The 17,941-nt window shown below is 36.2% G+C and overlaps 1 protein-coding gene across 1 annotated transcript in view; it reads right to left on the bottom strand.

The window, feature by feature from the left end:
* Positions 1-17,941, bottom strand: part of HERC3 (HECT and RLD domain containing E3 ubiquitin protein ligase 3) — a 124,589-nt gene that overhangs the window by 16,812 nt on the left and 89,836 nt on the right. The window contains exons 19-22 of the mRNA XM_044681187.1: positions 13,274-13,417; positions 12,527-12,693; positions 9,916-9,982; positions 6,875-6,957 (exon numbers count right to left, since the gene is read on the bottom strand). Coding sequence (XP_044537122.1) covers positions 6,875-6,957; positions 9,916-9,982; positions 12,527-12,693; positions 13,274-13,417 — 461 coding nt within the window. The remainder of the gene's footprint in view (positions 1-6,874; positions 6,958-9,915; positions 9,983-12,526; positions 12,694-13,273; positions 13,418-17,941) is intronic.

The raw sequence follows: 17,941 nt of genomic DNA, 5'->3' as shown, positions 1-17,941 counted from the left end.
AGATAGAAGTGGAGAGGTGGGTCCCTTACCATTGTACCTCATGTATCTCCTGCCTGGTCTCCATTTTCCTGTGGGGAGAGAAATGTCATTCTATTATATCAGCCTCCCATTGCTGAAGGTGGGAGAAGTTGCTTTTTCATGAAGTTTGCAGCTTGGTCTGCCCTTGGGGATCAAGAATATCACAAGTGCTTTGGCTCCCAAGTTCTTGCTCCTTTATCTGAATTGCCAAGGCTCTACTGATTTTGAAAGTATCTCCAAAATTTTCATTCAATGATGAACTTGCATTTATTCATATCCTTCATATTCCAATGATTCTGAACCCTTGTTCATCCAAAATCATTCATTCCCTCTTATTACTACCTGATTCCTTATTTACATTTCATTCAATTGACTCCCTCAAAAGCCCAACCAAACATTACCAGTCCCTTCCATTGTGCCCAATAAAATGTCTGCTCCATACACAACATTTTAAAACTTTCCTTTTCCCACTCTTTCCATCTTTTGGCTCCCACAGAGATCTGGTTCTCTTCTGATAACATACCTTTCCTGGTCAACCTTTCCAACACTGGCTGCACTTTAACTCATTCCCCTCATGTCACTATCTGAGGTTACAGAATTGGAATTCTCCTTCTTCAATGCCACATCTAAGTTCTCCCTCAACCCCATAAATCAATAACCTCTCCTTCTTTGGGATTCATAAAATCAACATCTAAAAAACAAATAAAAAACAAGCCCTGGGAGCTGGTGTCTACAGACTTTCAAGATATTCTTTTTTTCTTCCTTAGTGAGTTCGGTACTTGTCTCATAATTTCTCTCCAACTCAACCCCACCCTTGTAACTAGGAGGCTTCAATATATATACTGACACTCCTTCAAACACCCTAACCTCCCAATTCCTCAACTCGTTTACTTCCCATGTCTTTCCACTTCATCTTAGCCACACAAAAAATTGGTCATAACCCTGATCTTGCCATCATTCATAAATATTAATCTCCAAGTTTGTGAATTCTAGAATTCCTTTATCTGGTCAAAATCTTTTGGCTTTCCACCATGTGCCAAGAGAAGATCAAAATGGGTACATGGGTGATCTCATAAGCAAATTTGGGGAGCATGGAAAAGTTTATCTGTCAGACCTATGGAGAAGGGAAGAATTTATGATCAAACAAGAGATTGAGCACTATGAAATATTAAATGGATAATTTTGATTATATTTCAAAAGTTTTTGCACAAACAAAACCAATATATCCAAGATGAGAAGGAAAGCAGAAAGCCAGGAAAAACTACAGGAAGTGTCTCTGATAAAGCCCTCATTTCTCAAATATAAAGAGAACTGAGTCAAATTTATAAGAATACATACCATTTTCTGATTGATAAATGATCAAAAGATATGAATAATCAATGTTAGAGGAAGAAATAAAAGTTTTCTCTGGTCATTTAAAAAATTGCTATAAATCACTAAATCTAATTAGAGAAATGCAAATTAAAACAACTTGGAGGTACTACTTCACTCCTGTCAAATTGGCTAATATGGCAGAAAAGGGAAATAAGAAATGTTGGATGGGGATGTAGGAAAATGGGGACATTACTGTATTGTTGGTGGAGTTGTGTGAACTAATCCAACTATTCTGGAAGGCAATTTGGAACTATACCCAAAGAGCTTTAAAACTGGGCAAAATCTTTAATCACACAATACCACTACTAGGTCTATATCCCAAAGAGATTTAAAAAAATAAAAGAAGGAAAATGGCCTATTTGTAGAAAAAATATTTATAGCAGCTCTTTTGTAGTGGCAAAGAATTGGAAAGTATGGGGATGTCCATCAATAAGGAAATGGCCAAACAAATTGTAGTATATGACTGTGACGCAATACTATTGTGCCATAAAAAATGACGCGCAGAATTTTAGAAAAATTTGGACTTACACGAACTGATGCAAAGTGATTGCACTGTATACAGTAACCCTTTTACGGTACATATTATCAAATGTTCTCAATCCCCAATCAGAACACAGACTAGCAAGCTACAATGAGGACAGGGGTGAATAGCAAAACAACTTACCTGCTTTACAGACAAATTTTTGTTATTTTAAAACCCTAGCTAGACATTAGATTTAAGACATTTGATAAATCTTGATTAGATGGATTTACCTATAAGTACACAAATTTAAAGGGGAAGAAAAGGCATAAATCTACATGTGTTGACTTTTTATAGTCTGCCTCTAAACATGTAGTACATGCCTTACACTCTTGAATAGTATGATCCAATAAAATGCTTTGTACTATCTGAATGAGGAATAAAACATCTCTATAAAGAAGAAGATATCCTGAAGAGTATATGCTGCCTTAAAGGAAGCACACAAAAAAGAAAAGAAAGGAGTAGCTAGCAGGGTCAAGGCGTAGGGTGAGAAAGAAGGAGAAATGGGCATGTTCTGGAAGCACTAAAAGACTAGGAGAGACTGAAGAGAAAGTGGACACACAAGGGGCAGGGCAATCTATTAGAGAGAACAGGATGGAATGGGATTGCTTGGGCAAAACATAAAGGGATTTGTGAAAACAAGGAAAAAGCCACCTCTTTATGTGAAATAAAGATGAAGGAGGAGACAGTGACAGAAGGAAACTGAGTGATTTGAGTGAAAGAGAGAAGAGGGAGCCTCTTGGTAAATTACCTCAATTTTTTCAGTGAAATATGAGGTAAAGTCTTAGCTAAGACAGTAGGGTATGGGGACCTATGGGAGATTAGAAGAGGTATTAAAAGCTGAGTGGGATATTAAATAAATTACAAAGGTGTAAAAAGACTGCCTTGTCTGCAATTAGGGTCCAGTTGAGATTATGTAACATAAATTTGTAATGAACCAAGTCAGCACAGTTTTGCAATTTTTTCCATTTTTGTTCAGTAGCATGTGGGTAGGAGAGAAAGCAGCAGATGGTGGGAGAATAAGGCATCATATAACTGATTTAACCCCCAAATTTCCCTGGAATAGGAAGAAACTGTAAGATAAATATGTATATAGTGGAGATGTTTAAGACACAATCTAGAGCATTGATGGGCAAACTTTTTAAAGAGGGGGCCAAAGGAAAGGAAATGCTCAACTGTCAGTCTGCTTCTAAGGCAACTCTTTCGAAGTTTCATTGAAGTTTCATTGTATTGTATCCTACTCATTGTATTCATCAGATTAGGAATAATGTCGAGGTGGGATAGAACATTTCAAGGGGCCCCATCTGGCCCACAGGCTGTAGTTTGTCCATCACTGATCTAGGGGACAGCTAAGTGAATTGAGAACCAAGCCTAGAGACGAGAGGTCGTGGGTTCAAATCTGGTCTCAGACACTTCCTAGCTGGGTGACCCTGGGCAAGTCACTTAACCTCTATTGCCTAGCCCTTACTACTCTTCCACATGGAAACTAAAAAATAGTATTGATTCTAAGATGGAAAATAAGAATTTTTTTAAAAAGGCACTATCCTGCAACTTATGTCCCCCAATTTAAAGGCAGAATATTCTCCACATAATTGTCATTCTTCCTAATCAATCAACAAACATCTATTAAACATTTGTATATAATTAAATAGCAAATAGTATATATAGTATCATATATATATATATATACATACATATATATATATATATATAAAATACAAAAGTAATTTAAGAGTGGGATGTTGTAGTTTAGAGTGTGTGAGATGAGGATATGCCCAGTGAAATCCCTTCGCATAAAGGGTCTGGGCTAGTTTTTACAGTTTAGATTTGTTTTTCTTAAAAAATATAGAAACTGCCCTTGAGATGTGGTTGACAAAGGGAGCTAAGGCTTGGGCTTTTGGTTCATCTAAAAGCATAAAACAGACCCTGTAAACTCTGAGCCTGAGGTCCTTGAGCTTTCCTAAAAGTTTCTTGGAATTAGAAGTAACCTCGCTCTGACCTGCTTACTGCATGCTTTTCTATACGCTTCTACCCAAGCTAAATGCTATGTCCTCATCGAGTATCTTTCCTATGCTATGGCTAAAAACATCTTTTGCAAACTCTTAAATGATCTATAAATGTCTTCAGTTCATTACAATTCCAGACATACTGACTGTAATGTAGAGGGTTTGGAGTCAGGAAGACCCAAGTCCAAATGTGGCCTCAGACAAGTCACCCACATTAGCTGTGTGATTCTGAGCACGTCACTTAATCCCATTTGCATCAGCTTCCTCACCGGAATAATGAAATGGAGAAGGCAATGGCAAACCACTCCAATATCCTTGGCCAAGAAAACCCCAAATGAAGTCATGAAGAGTCAGACACAACTAAAATAACTGAACAACAGTCAATAAAGAATTCAAATAAAAATCAGGAAATTCAATAGAAAAATTCAGCAGAAAAAAAAAAAAGAAAGAAAAACATTTCCTTGAATATCAGCCATCCAAGATAATAAGGGATGGGTCAACAAAATCATTTCACATTCCACTGTGGTATTTTCCAAATGTATAGAAGCAAATTAAAAATAAAATTATCAAAGTAAACAATTAAAATATAAAGAGATAAATGGAGAATATATTTTAGAATTAACCTGTGATTTCATCAATATAGGGAATTCTCAGGAAAAAAAAAAGTCCCTTGATCAATATGGATCAGCAAGTATTCTGCAATTTGTCATTGTAAAGAGTTGCCTAAGGAACTGAAAGATCAAATTACTTTCCTTGATTCACACAATCCATGTGTGTCAAATATGGTACTTAAAACTTAGGTTTTTCTGACAATGGGTTTGGTTCTTTAACCATGAGGTGCAACCCAATGTTGTTCAGAAAATACACAGCTCTATGAAGAGCTCTATCTTAGCAATAGGATGAGTAGTTCATTTCTGATACCAACACCATTATCTAACAGTGACCTTTTCAGAGAAAGAAAGGCCATTAAGGCGCTGCTCTTCTGGAGTTGAAAGTTATCTTTGCATGTGTGTTTCCTACATGTGGACCTTTCCTTTGGGAAAGTACATCCTAAAATTCCAGAAGAAATTCTTTATAATTACTGGTCTTACTATGCCATTTGAGTAAATGGCTTTTCTAAAAGATAATCAAATCTACTGACTAATCAGCCATTATTAAAGGGAAGCAAATTGGATGGAGAGCCAGATCCAGAGATGGGAGGTCCTGGGTTCAAATCTGACCTACGAAACTTCCTAGCTAGATAGCCCTGGGCAAGTCACTTAACCTCCATTGCCTAGCCCTTACTGCTCTTCTGCCATAGAACCAATACATGGTATTGAATCAATGACAGAAGATAAAGGTTAAAAAAAAAAATAAAACCAGGTAGTAATTACACACTTATTTGTAATAAGATTAGCCTTTCGTTTTCATATTAAAAAATATTCTCATCACTAAAAGCTATTTATGTTGGTTATTGGGCTGGTGAAGTTAGTTTCAGTTGACTCTAGCATTGAAGGTAATAGCTCTATCACTGGTGTCTCATGTGACATTAGAGTTTAGTGCAATACAGAACTCAGAAGAGAACAGGTTCATGCATCCATCCAAAGTCAGAATTCGGTCTGGAGGCTAAGTCCAAACATCTCACTGTATAGATGAGGAAATGAGGGAACAGGGAAATTAAATATCTTGTGTTAGTTACAATCACCTGGGGTTCTATTTGGAAGGATTGAACCTCAATATAGTGTTTGACAAACTTCTGTGGACCTGTGGGGGTCCTTAAAACTACATTTCCCGTGCTCCAACGGGTTTCATGGGTTTCCTGTTTTGGATGACATATTAAAGGTGAGGGACTATTTTAAGTAGGGGGAGTGACTTGGAACTTCCTCTTTAGTTACCTGAGCTCGAGGAGAGAGGAAGGGAAATGGCTGAGGTGAGGTTAGAATAGGTTTCTTACAGGCGTGTGGTCAGTTTATCTCTATCAGCATGGCTTTTATTAAAATGCTATTCTTCCTTTTGATCTCGGCCCTCATCATTTTTAATCATAACAATCTGAAGTGAGATTTTTAACCCAAGTCTTCCTTGGGGCTTTTTAGAAGCAATTAGATGGTACAGTAGATAGAGTGCAAGGTCTGGAGTCAGGAAGACCTGAGGTCAAATCTGGCCTCAGACACTCACTAGCTATGTGACTCTGAGTCTGTTTGCTTCAGTTTACTCATCTATAAAATGGGGTTAATAAACATTGAGATGATAATTGTAAAGCACTCATAATACCGCCTGGAACATATGTTACATAAATGTTAGCTATTATTATTATTATCAACATTATAATTACTGACACCAAGTCCAAGGCTCTATCTACTAAACCATGCTGCCACTAAAGTATCATTTTTTCCACTTATAAATTTGTTTGACCTCCAATTTAATATTAAAAAACAAAAACATAGGTGATATGGAAGGCTAAATGAGAATACGATGATAGTAACACACTGAAAATGTCATGTTTTCACATGGTTTTGTAGGTCAATAAGTAATTTTAATTGTTCTCACTTAAACTGTTTAGTTTTTTAAAGCTCTCCTCCACAAATGATTTTTTAAAATAGGGAACTTTTTTTACAAAGACAAACACAGATCCTTTAAGGATCCTGCTGATCCTTAAGGACAGACATCAGCTATATATGAAAATACATGTCAATTTTCAACAGAATGAATATCAAAAATGAGAAACTAGAATGAATGACCAAATCTGAAACCAATATCACATTCTCTTAATCAACTGAAAAGAACATTCATGACTGCTTTATGACATGTACCTCCCTCCTTCATTCCCTGACTCTAATATAACATAGTTTGTGTAAAAGAGCTTAGAACGCAGCTTCAATCTTATTTTTAAAAGGTCATCAACCTGGCTTCTAAGCAATGAAATACATAAAAAAAAATTTTTGCCATGGACATACAAAAGGCCAATTAAAATACTAACCTGTTGTCTTTCTGTACAGTCATCTTATCTCCTCCAGGTATTAGCTTCTTTTCTTCAACTACTCCATAACTTTCTCTGCATATCTTGATTTAAAAACAAAACAAAAAAATTATTCTTTTATTCCATATCCATTTCCAGAACAATACTGAGGGAAACAAAAGAGGAAAATGGAAAAAGAAAAGAGAACCTGTATTGGCAAACAAGGACATTTGTTTCAGGTGATTTCCCCTTGTTCCTTGCTGAACTGTCTTTTAAGATGAATAGAAGAGATTTAGAAAATGGGAAATATTAACTGGACAAAAGCAATACTTAACATGTAGACTTGGAGGTTTAGAAAATTGTTGTTCTATTCATTCATCCCATAAAGCACTTTACAAACCTTAGGGAACTATATAAATGTTAGCTATTACTGTTGGTGGTGGTTTTTAGGTTCTACCAATGTTCTAAACACTATGTTAAGCAGCATCAATACAAACTGAAAAAAATGAAAGAATCTCTATAACATTCTGTTGGGAGTGGGAGACAAAACAGAGGGGAATGGCACAAACACAGATAAGTAAATAAAAATATGTAGAGAGAAACAGAAAATAAATTTGGCCACAATCAAGGAGTAGGTACATAACGTCACCAGACTATAGAGGATTTTAGCAATAGAGGAGTTTGTTTTTCATCCTGAATCCAAGTGTAAGTCACAGAAAGTGTCTTAACTGAGAGAGTGACATGTTCAAACTGGCATTTGAGAAAGATCAAGTTGGTACCTGGGTTAGAAGCCATATCAATATCTATAAGATCCATCTCTCTACCTAGATCTGGGAGTCATTTGCATGGAAGATGCCAGACAGGAGAACCTATGGCAGTTGATGAACTTCCTACTAAGAGTATAGAGAAAGAAGAGGATCCAGAACAAAGACCTGATATATACCCACACATAGGGTGGAACATGGATGATAATCTAGCAAAAGAGATAGAGGAATAGTTAAGACCCAGAAGAATTAAAGGGTCACACATGAAGGTATGCTGGAAGGAGGGAGAAAAAAGTAGAACAAAAACCCAGGATGCAGAAAATATCCAAGAAGAGGAGGCTGTAAATATTGTTAAATGTCACCCATTGTCAAGAAGGATGAAAAATAAGAGATCATCAAATCTGATCATTAAGAAATCAATGATAATCTTGGACAGTAGTGACGAAGTCAAAAGTCAGAGTGAAAAGGATTGAGAAATGCATTCTCTTCTTGTTTAGATAGAAAGTGGAGGCAACTAACATAGGCCTTTTCCCTCTTACAAATTTGTCTCTGAAAGGCAAGAGAGGCATCAGATACCTGATGAAAACTTGAGGGGAAGAATGTCGTCAGGTGAAGGTTCTGAAAGGATAAGGAGACTGAGGAATGTTGCAAGGAAGGAGCCAGTAAGTAGAGAGATGTGACAGGATCGATACTTACCAAGTTGAATTTCTCTCCATGCAACATAGGTTGGGCTCCCCCCCCCCCCAAAGGCAATAAAGCTTCCCTGGGACTTGACTGGCCCAGGAAACCCAGGCAACCCAGGCTCAAGCTATACATCCCTAGAGGTAGCTTTCTGACAGCCACTAGCCATACTGATATGGCTTCCTGGTTACCTATGGGTAGATTTGGTGCTTATCCTGAGGCAGGATCAAGGACAGAAGTAGGAAGGCTGACCTTGATGAGAAAGGTCTAAACCCAAGGCTGGAGTGAAGGAAGAGAGGATGAAGAATAATGTTAAAGAGTTCTGAAATAAAGAATTGGGAAGTAGAAGAATCTCTCTGAGAATAAATGCAATTTCCTCAATCAGGAGTACAGAATTTGGGGCCGGAAAACTTTGGTTTGAAATCCAAGTCTTGCTATCTGTTCCATGTGTGACTATGGGCAAGTCATTTAATCTTTCTAGGTTTTAATTTTCTAATTCAAAAATTGAGAAAACTGGACTAGATGGCCTCCAATGTCCCTTCTAGGTCCAGATCTATGATTCTGAAGTACTACTGGTCAAGGTCCTCTGATGAAAGGGAGCATGGCATGGGAGGTTTGAGGAGGAGGATGATAGCTTAATGATAACTAATATTTATGTAGTACCACTGTGTGCCAGGTATTGTGCTTCAAGATAATCCCATGTAATCCTTCCAACAACCCTGAGAGGTCAGTGCTATCATTATCCCCATTTTCTAGATAAAGAAATTAAGTAACTTTCCCAGGATCCCTCAGTTAGTATTTGAGGCTGGATTGAACTCAGGACTTCCTGTCTCCAGGTCCAACACTCCACCAAGTGTGCCACATAGAAAGGGTATGGAAGAGGTATATACATAGTATTATATTTAAATGAATATCTTTTTTCCAAATGATGCCTTCCCTAATGTGGAGAGGGGAGGGGAGAGAAGGAGTTACCTGGGGATTTTAATGCAACAAAAAGACCAAATAAATAAATTTTAAATTATTTTTAAAAATTAAAAAGGAAAAGGTGTGGAAAATGTGAGAAAGAGAAAAAGCACTGTTTTGCTGTCATGACTAATGATTAGATACAAAAATATCACGGGCCCAGTAAGCACCATCGTGGTACTTCCTACAACATTTCAGAAGCAGATTAAGTTGTTTTCCTGAGCTGACATAAGGACATCTATGATTTATCCATTTAACAATTATTTATTCAATCAACAGGCAATTATTAAGCACTTACTCTACACAGAGCATTATATTAGAGGCCGAGAGATATAAAAGTTGAGATAAACCAATCCCTGCCTTCCCAGAGCTTATAATTTAGTAGGATAAGTCACATACACAGATACATAAGTTCATGTGTGTGGCTTAAAAAATGGGAATATATGGGAAGGGATGGGTGTTGAGGGAGGCATACTATGTAAATGGCATTTATTTTCATTCAGTGGAGTCCTTGAGTCTTTTTTTGGTTTTGAAGCCTGGCTTCACCTGAAAATGTTTATGACTGCTTTTAGAGTAAATAACAAGTAGGCACTATGTGGTATACACAGAGTTAGGCACACAATTTGGTAGCTACATATGTTTGGTGCTCCTTACTGTGAAGTTGAGGCAGAAAACTTCTTCTACATCTTCCCCTGGGTAATCAAGAAGCTGCTGGAGACTCCTGACAATGAAAGACACAAAGCAGAGAAGAATGGTCAGGAACTCCAATGGTATTCCTGTCACAATTATATTTCTGTTATATTTATGATTGAAAAAGATTCTAAAATGCAGATAAATCCTGACATGCAAACTAACCCATGGCTTAAAAGGAAATAAAGCTGAAGACCTAAAGGAAATACAATTATCTCTGCCTTTTTCTTATCAGTTCTTTGGTAATTTAGGTTAAAGAGAAAATTTTTTATGGCTTTATCTCACACACACACCAGCCTTGGTTATCTTGTCCCTAGGGTCACCAGAAATAAAGAAGGATACCAGGAGAGAGTTCAAATGGTATGCAAAGAGTAATGTTGAGTAAAAATGTATATTGGCTGATAGAAATGTTCATAAACCCCACCACAGACTCACTTAGTTTCTCTCCATAAAAGAGTGAAGGAATCCTTCACATGCATATGTGAGATACAGATACATAAAAAATGACATTCTATGCATCTGTATTTAAATAACTTTGTTTTTTCATACAGTTAATTCAGTATGGCACAGCATGGGTGGCTACAACAAAAGTCTGGAAAAAGATACTCTTTTTTTCCCTTTTGTTTAAACCCTTACCTTCCTTCCATCTTAGAATCAATACTGGCTACTGGTTCCAAAACAGAAGAGTGGTATGGACTAGGCCAGTGATGGGCAAACTATGGCCCGCAAGCCAGATGCAGCCCCCTGAAATGTTCTATCTGGCTGTGTGACATTATTCCTAATCTGACAAATACAATGAGTAGGTTACAATACAATGAAACTTCGAAAGAGTTGCCTTAGAAATAGACTGACAGATGAGCATTTCCTTTCCTTTGGCCCCTCCTTTAAAAAGAAGTTTGCCCATCACTGCACTAGGCAATAGGGTCACATAGACAGGAAGTGTCTGAGGTCACATTTGAACCCAGGAGCTCCCATCTCTAGACCTGGCTCTCAATTCACTGAGCTATGTAGCTGCTCCTGAAAAATATACTCTTAAAGAGTATATGGGGCTAACTCTTATGATAGATAACTCAGAGAGTACAGGTTATTCCACTTCATTCACATGCTTATATTTCTTTAGCCTCTGACCATTGGAGTTTGTCAGTTGTTAGCCAGGAGCTTATTTGGAGCTTATTTCAGTATCCTACAAGTGAGGTTACCAAATCCACATCCATAGGCAGATAAATATAAGGGAAATAGGACCCACAATATTGCTATTTCTAAATAAGGCTCTGAGTCACAAATAGTTTGTTATCTCTAACATCTGCTTTGCATCAACATCCTTTGTTATTATAACTCTTCTACTTCTCTCTTTTATCAATGTCCTCATGCTTCATTCTTCAGTGTCTTTTCAATTTCTGCAGCTTAAACTATGGCATGGTTATAAGGGACCAAGAACTGATTCAGATTGGCTGTGTACCTGGTACAAGTTACTCCACCACTCACTTTAAGTAACTTTCTAAGATATATGTCACAGATCTAATCATGATCCTCTAGAGAAGAGTACTAAGAACAGACAAGGCACCTTCCACTTGGTGAGATATTTTCTTTTCTTTCTTATTCCTGGTGCCTCTTTTGACCTTTTCCCTTAGATTCTTTCTTCCTTTTCCTTTCTCCTTCCTTCCTTTCTTTTACTTTCTACTTCCTCCTTCCCACCCTTCTCCTTTCTTTTTCTCTTCTCTCTCTCCTTCCCTCCTTCCTTTTTTGAAGAGCGGATTTTCACATTTTTCTCAGGTTGGAAAAGCAGTGGCCACTCACAAGCCTGACTGAGCAGCATTGCAGCTTTGACCTACTCCATTCCTGACCTGGACCAGTTCAGCATTTCTTAAGCAGCCTGGGAGCACATAATCCCAAAGGCTTACCACACTAGTGCTGACCTTTTAGGGATTGCACCTCAAAACTCCTGAGCTCAAGTGATCGACTAGCCTCAATGTTCTCAGCAGTGAGATAACAGACACATATCATGGATGGCAGGAAATTTCTTTTCAGCACCTTTCTGAAAATAAGTTCTTGTTGGTAGGGTTTGGAACTATTAACTCCAATTTCAGAAGGCATTAAGGTGATAATTCATCCAGACTACGGCCCTGCTATTTTTAAAAAAACAATATTTGGACACAGGAAATCTCTAATCAAGATGATTCAAGCAGAAGAAGACTGGGGGGGTGGGGGGCTGAAAAGGTAAAAGCATTCAAAACAGTTTTGTCCCTTATTCTATATATTGTAGGCAAAGCCAAAAGCACATATAAATTTCTGCCTATTATAAGCCCTTTAAGATCCGTTACAGTCTATTCTCAATTTCTGGATAACCCTTTTGTTCTGTCTTTCTCTACAATAGTTAGATAGCTGGTTATCCTTGTGCAGTATAACATGTACAAAGCACACATAACAGAGCCCAGATGTGGGGAAGGGGAAAACAGTTCAAAAAGTTTGACTCAACCAATTGACTTCATCATTGCCTGTGGCATTTTCCGCATATGATCTAGAATTCAAAAGCAAGAAGCCTGGCCCCCATACCCTGCCTACTTTTATTTTATACCTTCCTTCAGTAGGTGACAACTCCTTTAAATCTTCCAAGCCAGGCTTTACATTCAGTAATTTTTTGTAGAGAGCCAGGGGGAAGTGAAGATCTACCACAGTGAAGTTGTAGATAGCTAGTCCACAGATTATACCAATCAGGTGAAACCAGTTGTGCTCTACAAAACACTTTTAAAAAGAAAGGTTAATACTTTTTTTTTTAAAAAAAAAGCAATGTATGAAGCTCTCAAATTCACATCATCTGTTGCAAAATCATTTTAAAAAATAGTCCTCATTTCTATTTAATTATTGCCTAAAGTAACAACTCAAGAGTTAAAATATCTTCCATATAATGTTATGTGGTGCAAGTTAAGAAATCAGTTTGTATAACCAAGAAAGGGAGAGCACTATGATAGGAAAGCCATTACATTTGACTAGTCAAGAGGCATATTTTTAACGCTATCTACTAAATTAAGTCTCTTCGTGGCTCTGACTCAGTTTCCCCATTAGTTGAGGCCCAACTCCTACCAGTTCCATTAGAATGCAAAGATATTAACATAATGATTGACATAAGATTACTCTGAGCTCTAAAGTATAGAAATACTAAATAAAAGAATATTAGAGCTTGTATCTTTATCATTCTTTTCACAGGCAAAGTAAACAGATCAAGGGTAACAAACAAGTCTGAATAAAGGAAAACCAAACCATGGCACTGTGTCTTATTTTGGTTGAATTTATTATTTGTTTCATCATGCCACTGCTGACTTACCGTGTCAGAAAACCATAAGAGGTTTGAATCTTGATAATAGGTAAACATCCCATAGATAGGATTTAAAAGTTCCTTCAATAGCAAAAGAAAGAATTCCTTTGTAACTCCACCAGCATCTACTGCTTCTTCACCATCAAATATCACCTGAAAACACATGACAATTTTCATCATAACAAGTAAGGTCTGTCTGTGTAAGATGAAAACTGATAGAAACTTCTAAGGTTTGGGGGGAAAGGTTAGTTTTGCCTGAAACTAGTCCTTTTGACTTACTGCATTAAGAGTCACCTGAAGCTTCATTCATTTAGAGAATAACAGAATTTTAGAGGGCACCTCAGCAGCTATCTAGTCCAAATAAAAATCAAAAGGAATCCTTACTACCACACAGGCACCTAAGTGGCAAAGACTGGAAAAGTCATCTTCCTGAGTTCTAATTTGGCCTTAAGACTACTTAGGACTAGCTGAGTGACCCTGGGCAAATCACTTCAACCTGTTGCCTTAGTTTGCCTTATTTTCCTCATCTGTAAAATGAGTTGGAGAAGAAAATGGCAAACCAAGTATCTTTGCCAAGAAACCCCAAATGGGGTCACAGAGAGTCACACATGAATGAAAAATGATTGAATAAGAACTACCACACTCCAAATAAGTGGTCTTCCAGGAATTTACTTCTTAGGGTGGCCCATTCCACTTTTGGTCAGTTCTAATTGTTTAGAAGTTTTCCATTTGTCCAACAAGCACCAATTAATTCAATAATTATAAAATGGAGTCACAAAAAATGATTGCTGCTCCTGTCTTCAAATAGTTTTCAATCAATTTGGACAGTTTAAACAAACATACAAATAGGACACAGTTGGTTTATAAAGACTTTAGTACATATAAGCTAGCAAGCAGTGCTGCTGTGGAACTCAGGAATGATTGGTGTAGAGAAGGGTTTCTAAGAAGTGAATCTTGAGTTCTTCATAGTAGTGATGATCATAGACTAGCAAAATAGAAAAGAGGAGAGTACAGAAATGGAATCAAGGAATCTCAGAGTAGAAGGAGACAACAGACACCACCTAATCCAATTTGTATTTGAACAAAAACCCACTTTACAACCTATCTAAGAGGTGATCAGCCAGCCTTAGCCCGAAGATTTCCAATGAAGGGGAACCTCCTACTCCCCAAGGCAGACAATTTGACTTTGAGAGAATTCTAATTGCTAGAAAGTTTTTCCTCACCTGAGCCCAAATGAGATTCTTTGCATCTTTAGATACTCAAAGGTAATCTCAAAGTAGAGGAAAAAACAATGGATGTTAAGCATGTGCAAGTGATAATTACTTACATTAACACTTAAGATAGGAACAACAAGAAAAGCCAGAGTGGAGAGAAGGAGCAGAGAGAGGGTGAGGACTTTCTGATAAAAACCATAGCTGCTTAATCCCTTCACAATCCTTAGCCAAAAAGAAGAACTGCCCAACATAATTCATGAGTTTTTCCTTTTCAAATTCTATATCTTAAATCCCCTCAAAATTAGTTTCCAATATCTCCTCAGCTCAGTCTCAGAGAAAAGATCATCCCGTTTGAGGACAACTCTTACTCTGCCTACAAGCCATCTTTTCCCAACTCAGCTAGGACCATCCCCTGCTTTCATCAACCACTCTCACTTTCTAAGCTTTTGGTTCCTTTCTCACTGCCTAAAAGTACATATAGTTTTTCCCTAATTTTAATTAAACCTTTGTTTAATCATCATTTCCTTAATCTGTAATTATTGCTTTTCCATTTCATTATCAACCTTTTAGAAAAAGCTGTCTACACTTCCTGACTTCTTTCCTTCCATCCCACTCACTTCTCAAAACTTTGTACTATGGGTTCTGATTCCATCATTTAACTGTGACTTTTCCCCCAGGTCATCAATAATCTAAAAGTGTTAAATCTTTTTCTTGGTCCCCATCCTTTTTTTGACCTCTCTGCAACATTTTGTTAAGCATCTTTTCTCCTCCTCAATATTCCCTCATCCCTTGATTTTCAGGAAACTCTTTCTTTTGATTTTCCTCCTACCAGTCCAGCTGTCCCTTCTGCCACATTACACCTACTTTTACTGACTATATCCTAAAGTTTCATACTTGGCTTTTTTCATTCTCTTCACATATTTTCTTTTCTTGCTTTTAAAAACCCTTACCTTCTGTCTTAATATCAATTCTAAGACAAAAATAGCAAGATCCAGGCAATTAAGGTTAAGTGACTTGCCCAGGATCATAGAGCTAGGAAGTGTCTGAGGACAGATTTGAACCCACTCCTCCTGACTCTAGGCTAAGTCACTCCTCTGCTCACAAAACTTCAATAATTCTTTATTGCTACTAAAATAAAGTATAAATTCTCATATTTAGCACTTAAAGTATTTCACAATCTGTCTTCAATTAATGTTCTCAAGATGCTTACATATTACTCTCCTCCATGTCATCTATATCCTAGTGAAACTAGACTTACTACTGTTCCTCTATATATGACATTCCATCTCCCATTTGGGGCTACATGAGAAATAACACCGAATGTGTACTTTGCTCTCCTCAGTAACCCTATCTTCCTTCAAAATTCAGCTGAATAGTTATTTCCTGCATTAATATAGTTGTTAATTTAGTATCACCTTTTTTAAACAGTTTCTTCTTGACAATGATTTGGAATTATTTTGTATATAACTTATATTTACAAATGTGCAAATATGCTTATACACTGATCGGGGTAAAATGAAAGCTATCTAAGGGCAGATTATCCCATTTTTGCATTTGTATCCTCAGTGCCTAATAGAGAAAGCACTTATGAAATGCTTATTAATTTGAATGACTTATAATTTCATCAATTTCCAGTGATACAATTCTATAGGTACATCCTCAATAATATCTTTTTTCCTTTAAATTTTTTTATTTTAAAATTTTTATTTTTTCTAATCACATGTAAAAATTTTTAACATCTGCTTTTTTCAATTTTGAGTTAACCACTTATTTTAAGGAAAGTTCTATTTATTTCTATGCTATCCAGTGTTTTTAATAGGAAGGGGTATTGTATTTTATAAAAAAACTTTTTCTGCATCTTTTGGAATAATCATATGATTTTTGTTGTTTTTGTTACTGATGTCAATTTTGCTGATAGCTTTGCTAATATTGGACAGGCCCCACATTCCAGATATAAATCTTGTCTATTTATATTCTTTGTTGTAACTTCCTTGCTCGTATTTTGCTTAAAATTTTTGTATCAATATTCATTAGAGAAATTGGTCCATAGTTTTATTTTTGCTTTTTCTTGATTTAGATATCAGCACTATATTTGTGTTGTAAAATGAATTTGGTAGGATTCAATCTTTGCCTATTTTTCCAAGAAGTTAATATATTGTAGTGATTAACTGTTCTTTGCATATTTGATAGAATTCACTTGTGAATCCATCTGGTCCTGGAGAATTTTTCCTAAGGAGTTCATTAATGACTTGTTCAATTTCATTTTCTAAGCCAGGATTATTTAAGTATTCTATTCCTTCTGTTAATCTGGGTAGTTTATCTGTTTGTAAGTATTCATTCATAGTATTTAGACTGTCATATTTATTGGCATATAATTGGACAAAATAGCTTCTAACAATTGTTTTGATTTCCTCTTCATTGGATTTTCCTTTCTTTTTAAAAGCCAAATTAACCAATGGCTTACCTGTTTTATGGGGGGGAGGGTTCCCCATAAAAATCTAGCTCCTAGTTTTATTTATTAGTTCAAAGGTTTTCTTACAGAATTTTAATTTGATCTTTTTCTATCTTTTTTTAGTTGTATGCTAAAGACATTGTTGAGCTCTTTCTTTTTTTATTGATGTAAGCGCTTAGACACATACATTTCCCCCTAAGTACTGTTTTGTCTGCATCCCAGAAATTCTGGTAGGTTTTCCTATAGTGGTCATTTTCTTTAATGAAATGATTATTTCTATTATTTGTTCTTTGACCCATTCATTCTTCAGGATTAGATTGGTTTACTTTCAATTAATTTTTGATCTATCTTTTCATAGCCCTGCATTGAGTATAATTTTTATTGTATTATGATCTGAAAGGGATGCATTTAATATTTCTACTTTTCTGTATTTGACTGTGAAGTTTTTATATCCTAATATATGAGATCAATTTTTGTGTAGGAGATAAATACAGCTGAGAAAAAGTTATATTTCTTTCTATTCCCATTAAATTTTCTTGAGAGGTCTATCATGTCTAACTTTTCTAAATTTCTAATCATCTTCTTAAGTAATTTCTTTCTTTCTAATTTTTTTTGGTAAGATTTTCCTAGTTCTGATAGAAAAGTTGAGGTCTTCTACTGGTATTGTTTTACTTTCTATTTCTTCCTGTAACTCAATTAACTCAATTAATTTGTATGCCATATCATTTGGTAGATGTGTCTCTATATGTCTCTGGTACATTTTAGCAAACATAGTTTCCCTGCTTATTTCTTTTATTTAGATTTATATTTGCTTTTGCTTTGTCTAAGATCATGATTTCTACCATTGCTTTTTTTTATTCTGGTGAAGCATAATAGATTCTGTTTTGCCGCCTTTACCTTTACTCTATGTGTGTCGCTCTGCTTCAAAAATGTTTCTTATAAACAACATATTGCTGGATTCTTGTTTTTAATCCACCTTATAATTTACTCCTATTTTATGAGTAAGTTCAT

This window comes from Gracilinanus agilis, chromosome 6 (genome assembly GCF_016433145.1).
Source record: "Gracilinanus agilis isolate LMUSP501 chromosome 6, AgileGrace, whole genome shotgun sequence".
Taxonomy (NCBI): domain Eukaryota; kingdom Metazoa; phylum Chordata; class Mammalia; order Didelphimorphia; family Didelphidae; genus Gracilinanus; species Gracilinanus agilis.
This window is presented reverse-complemented; position numbering and strand designations above follow the sequence as displayed.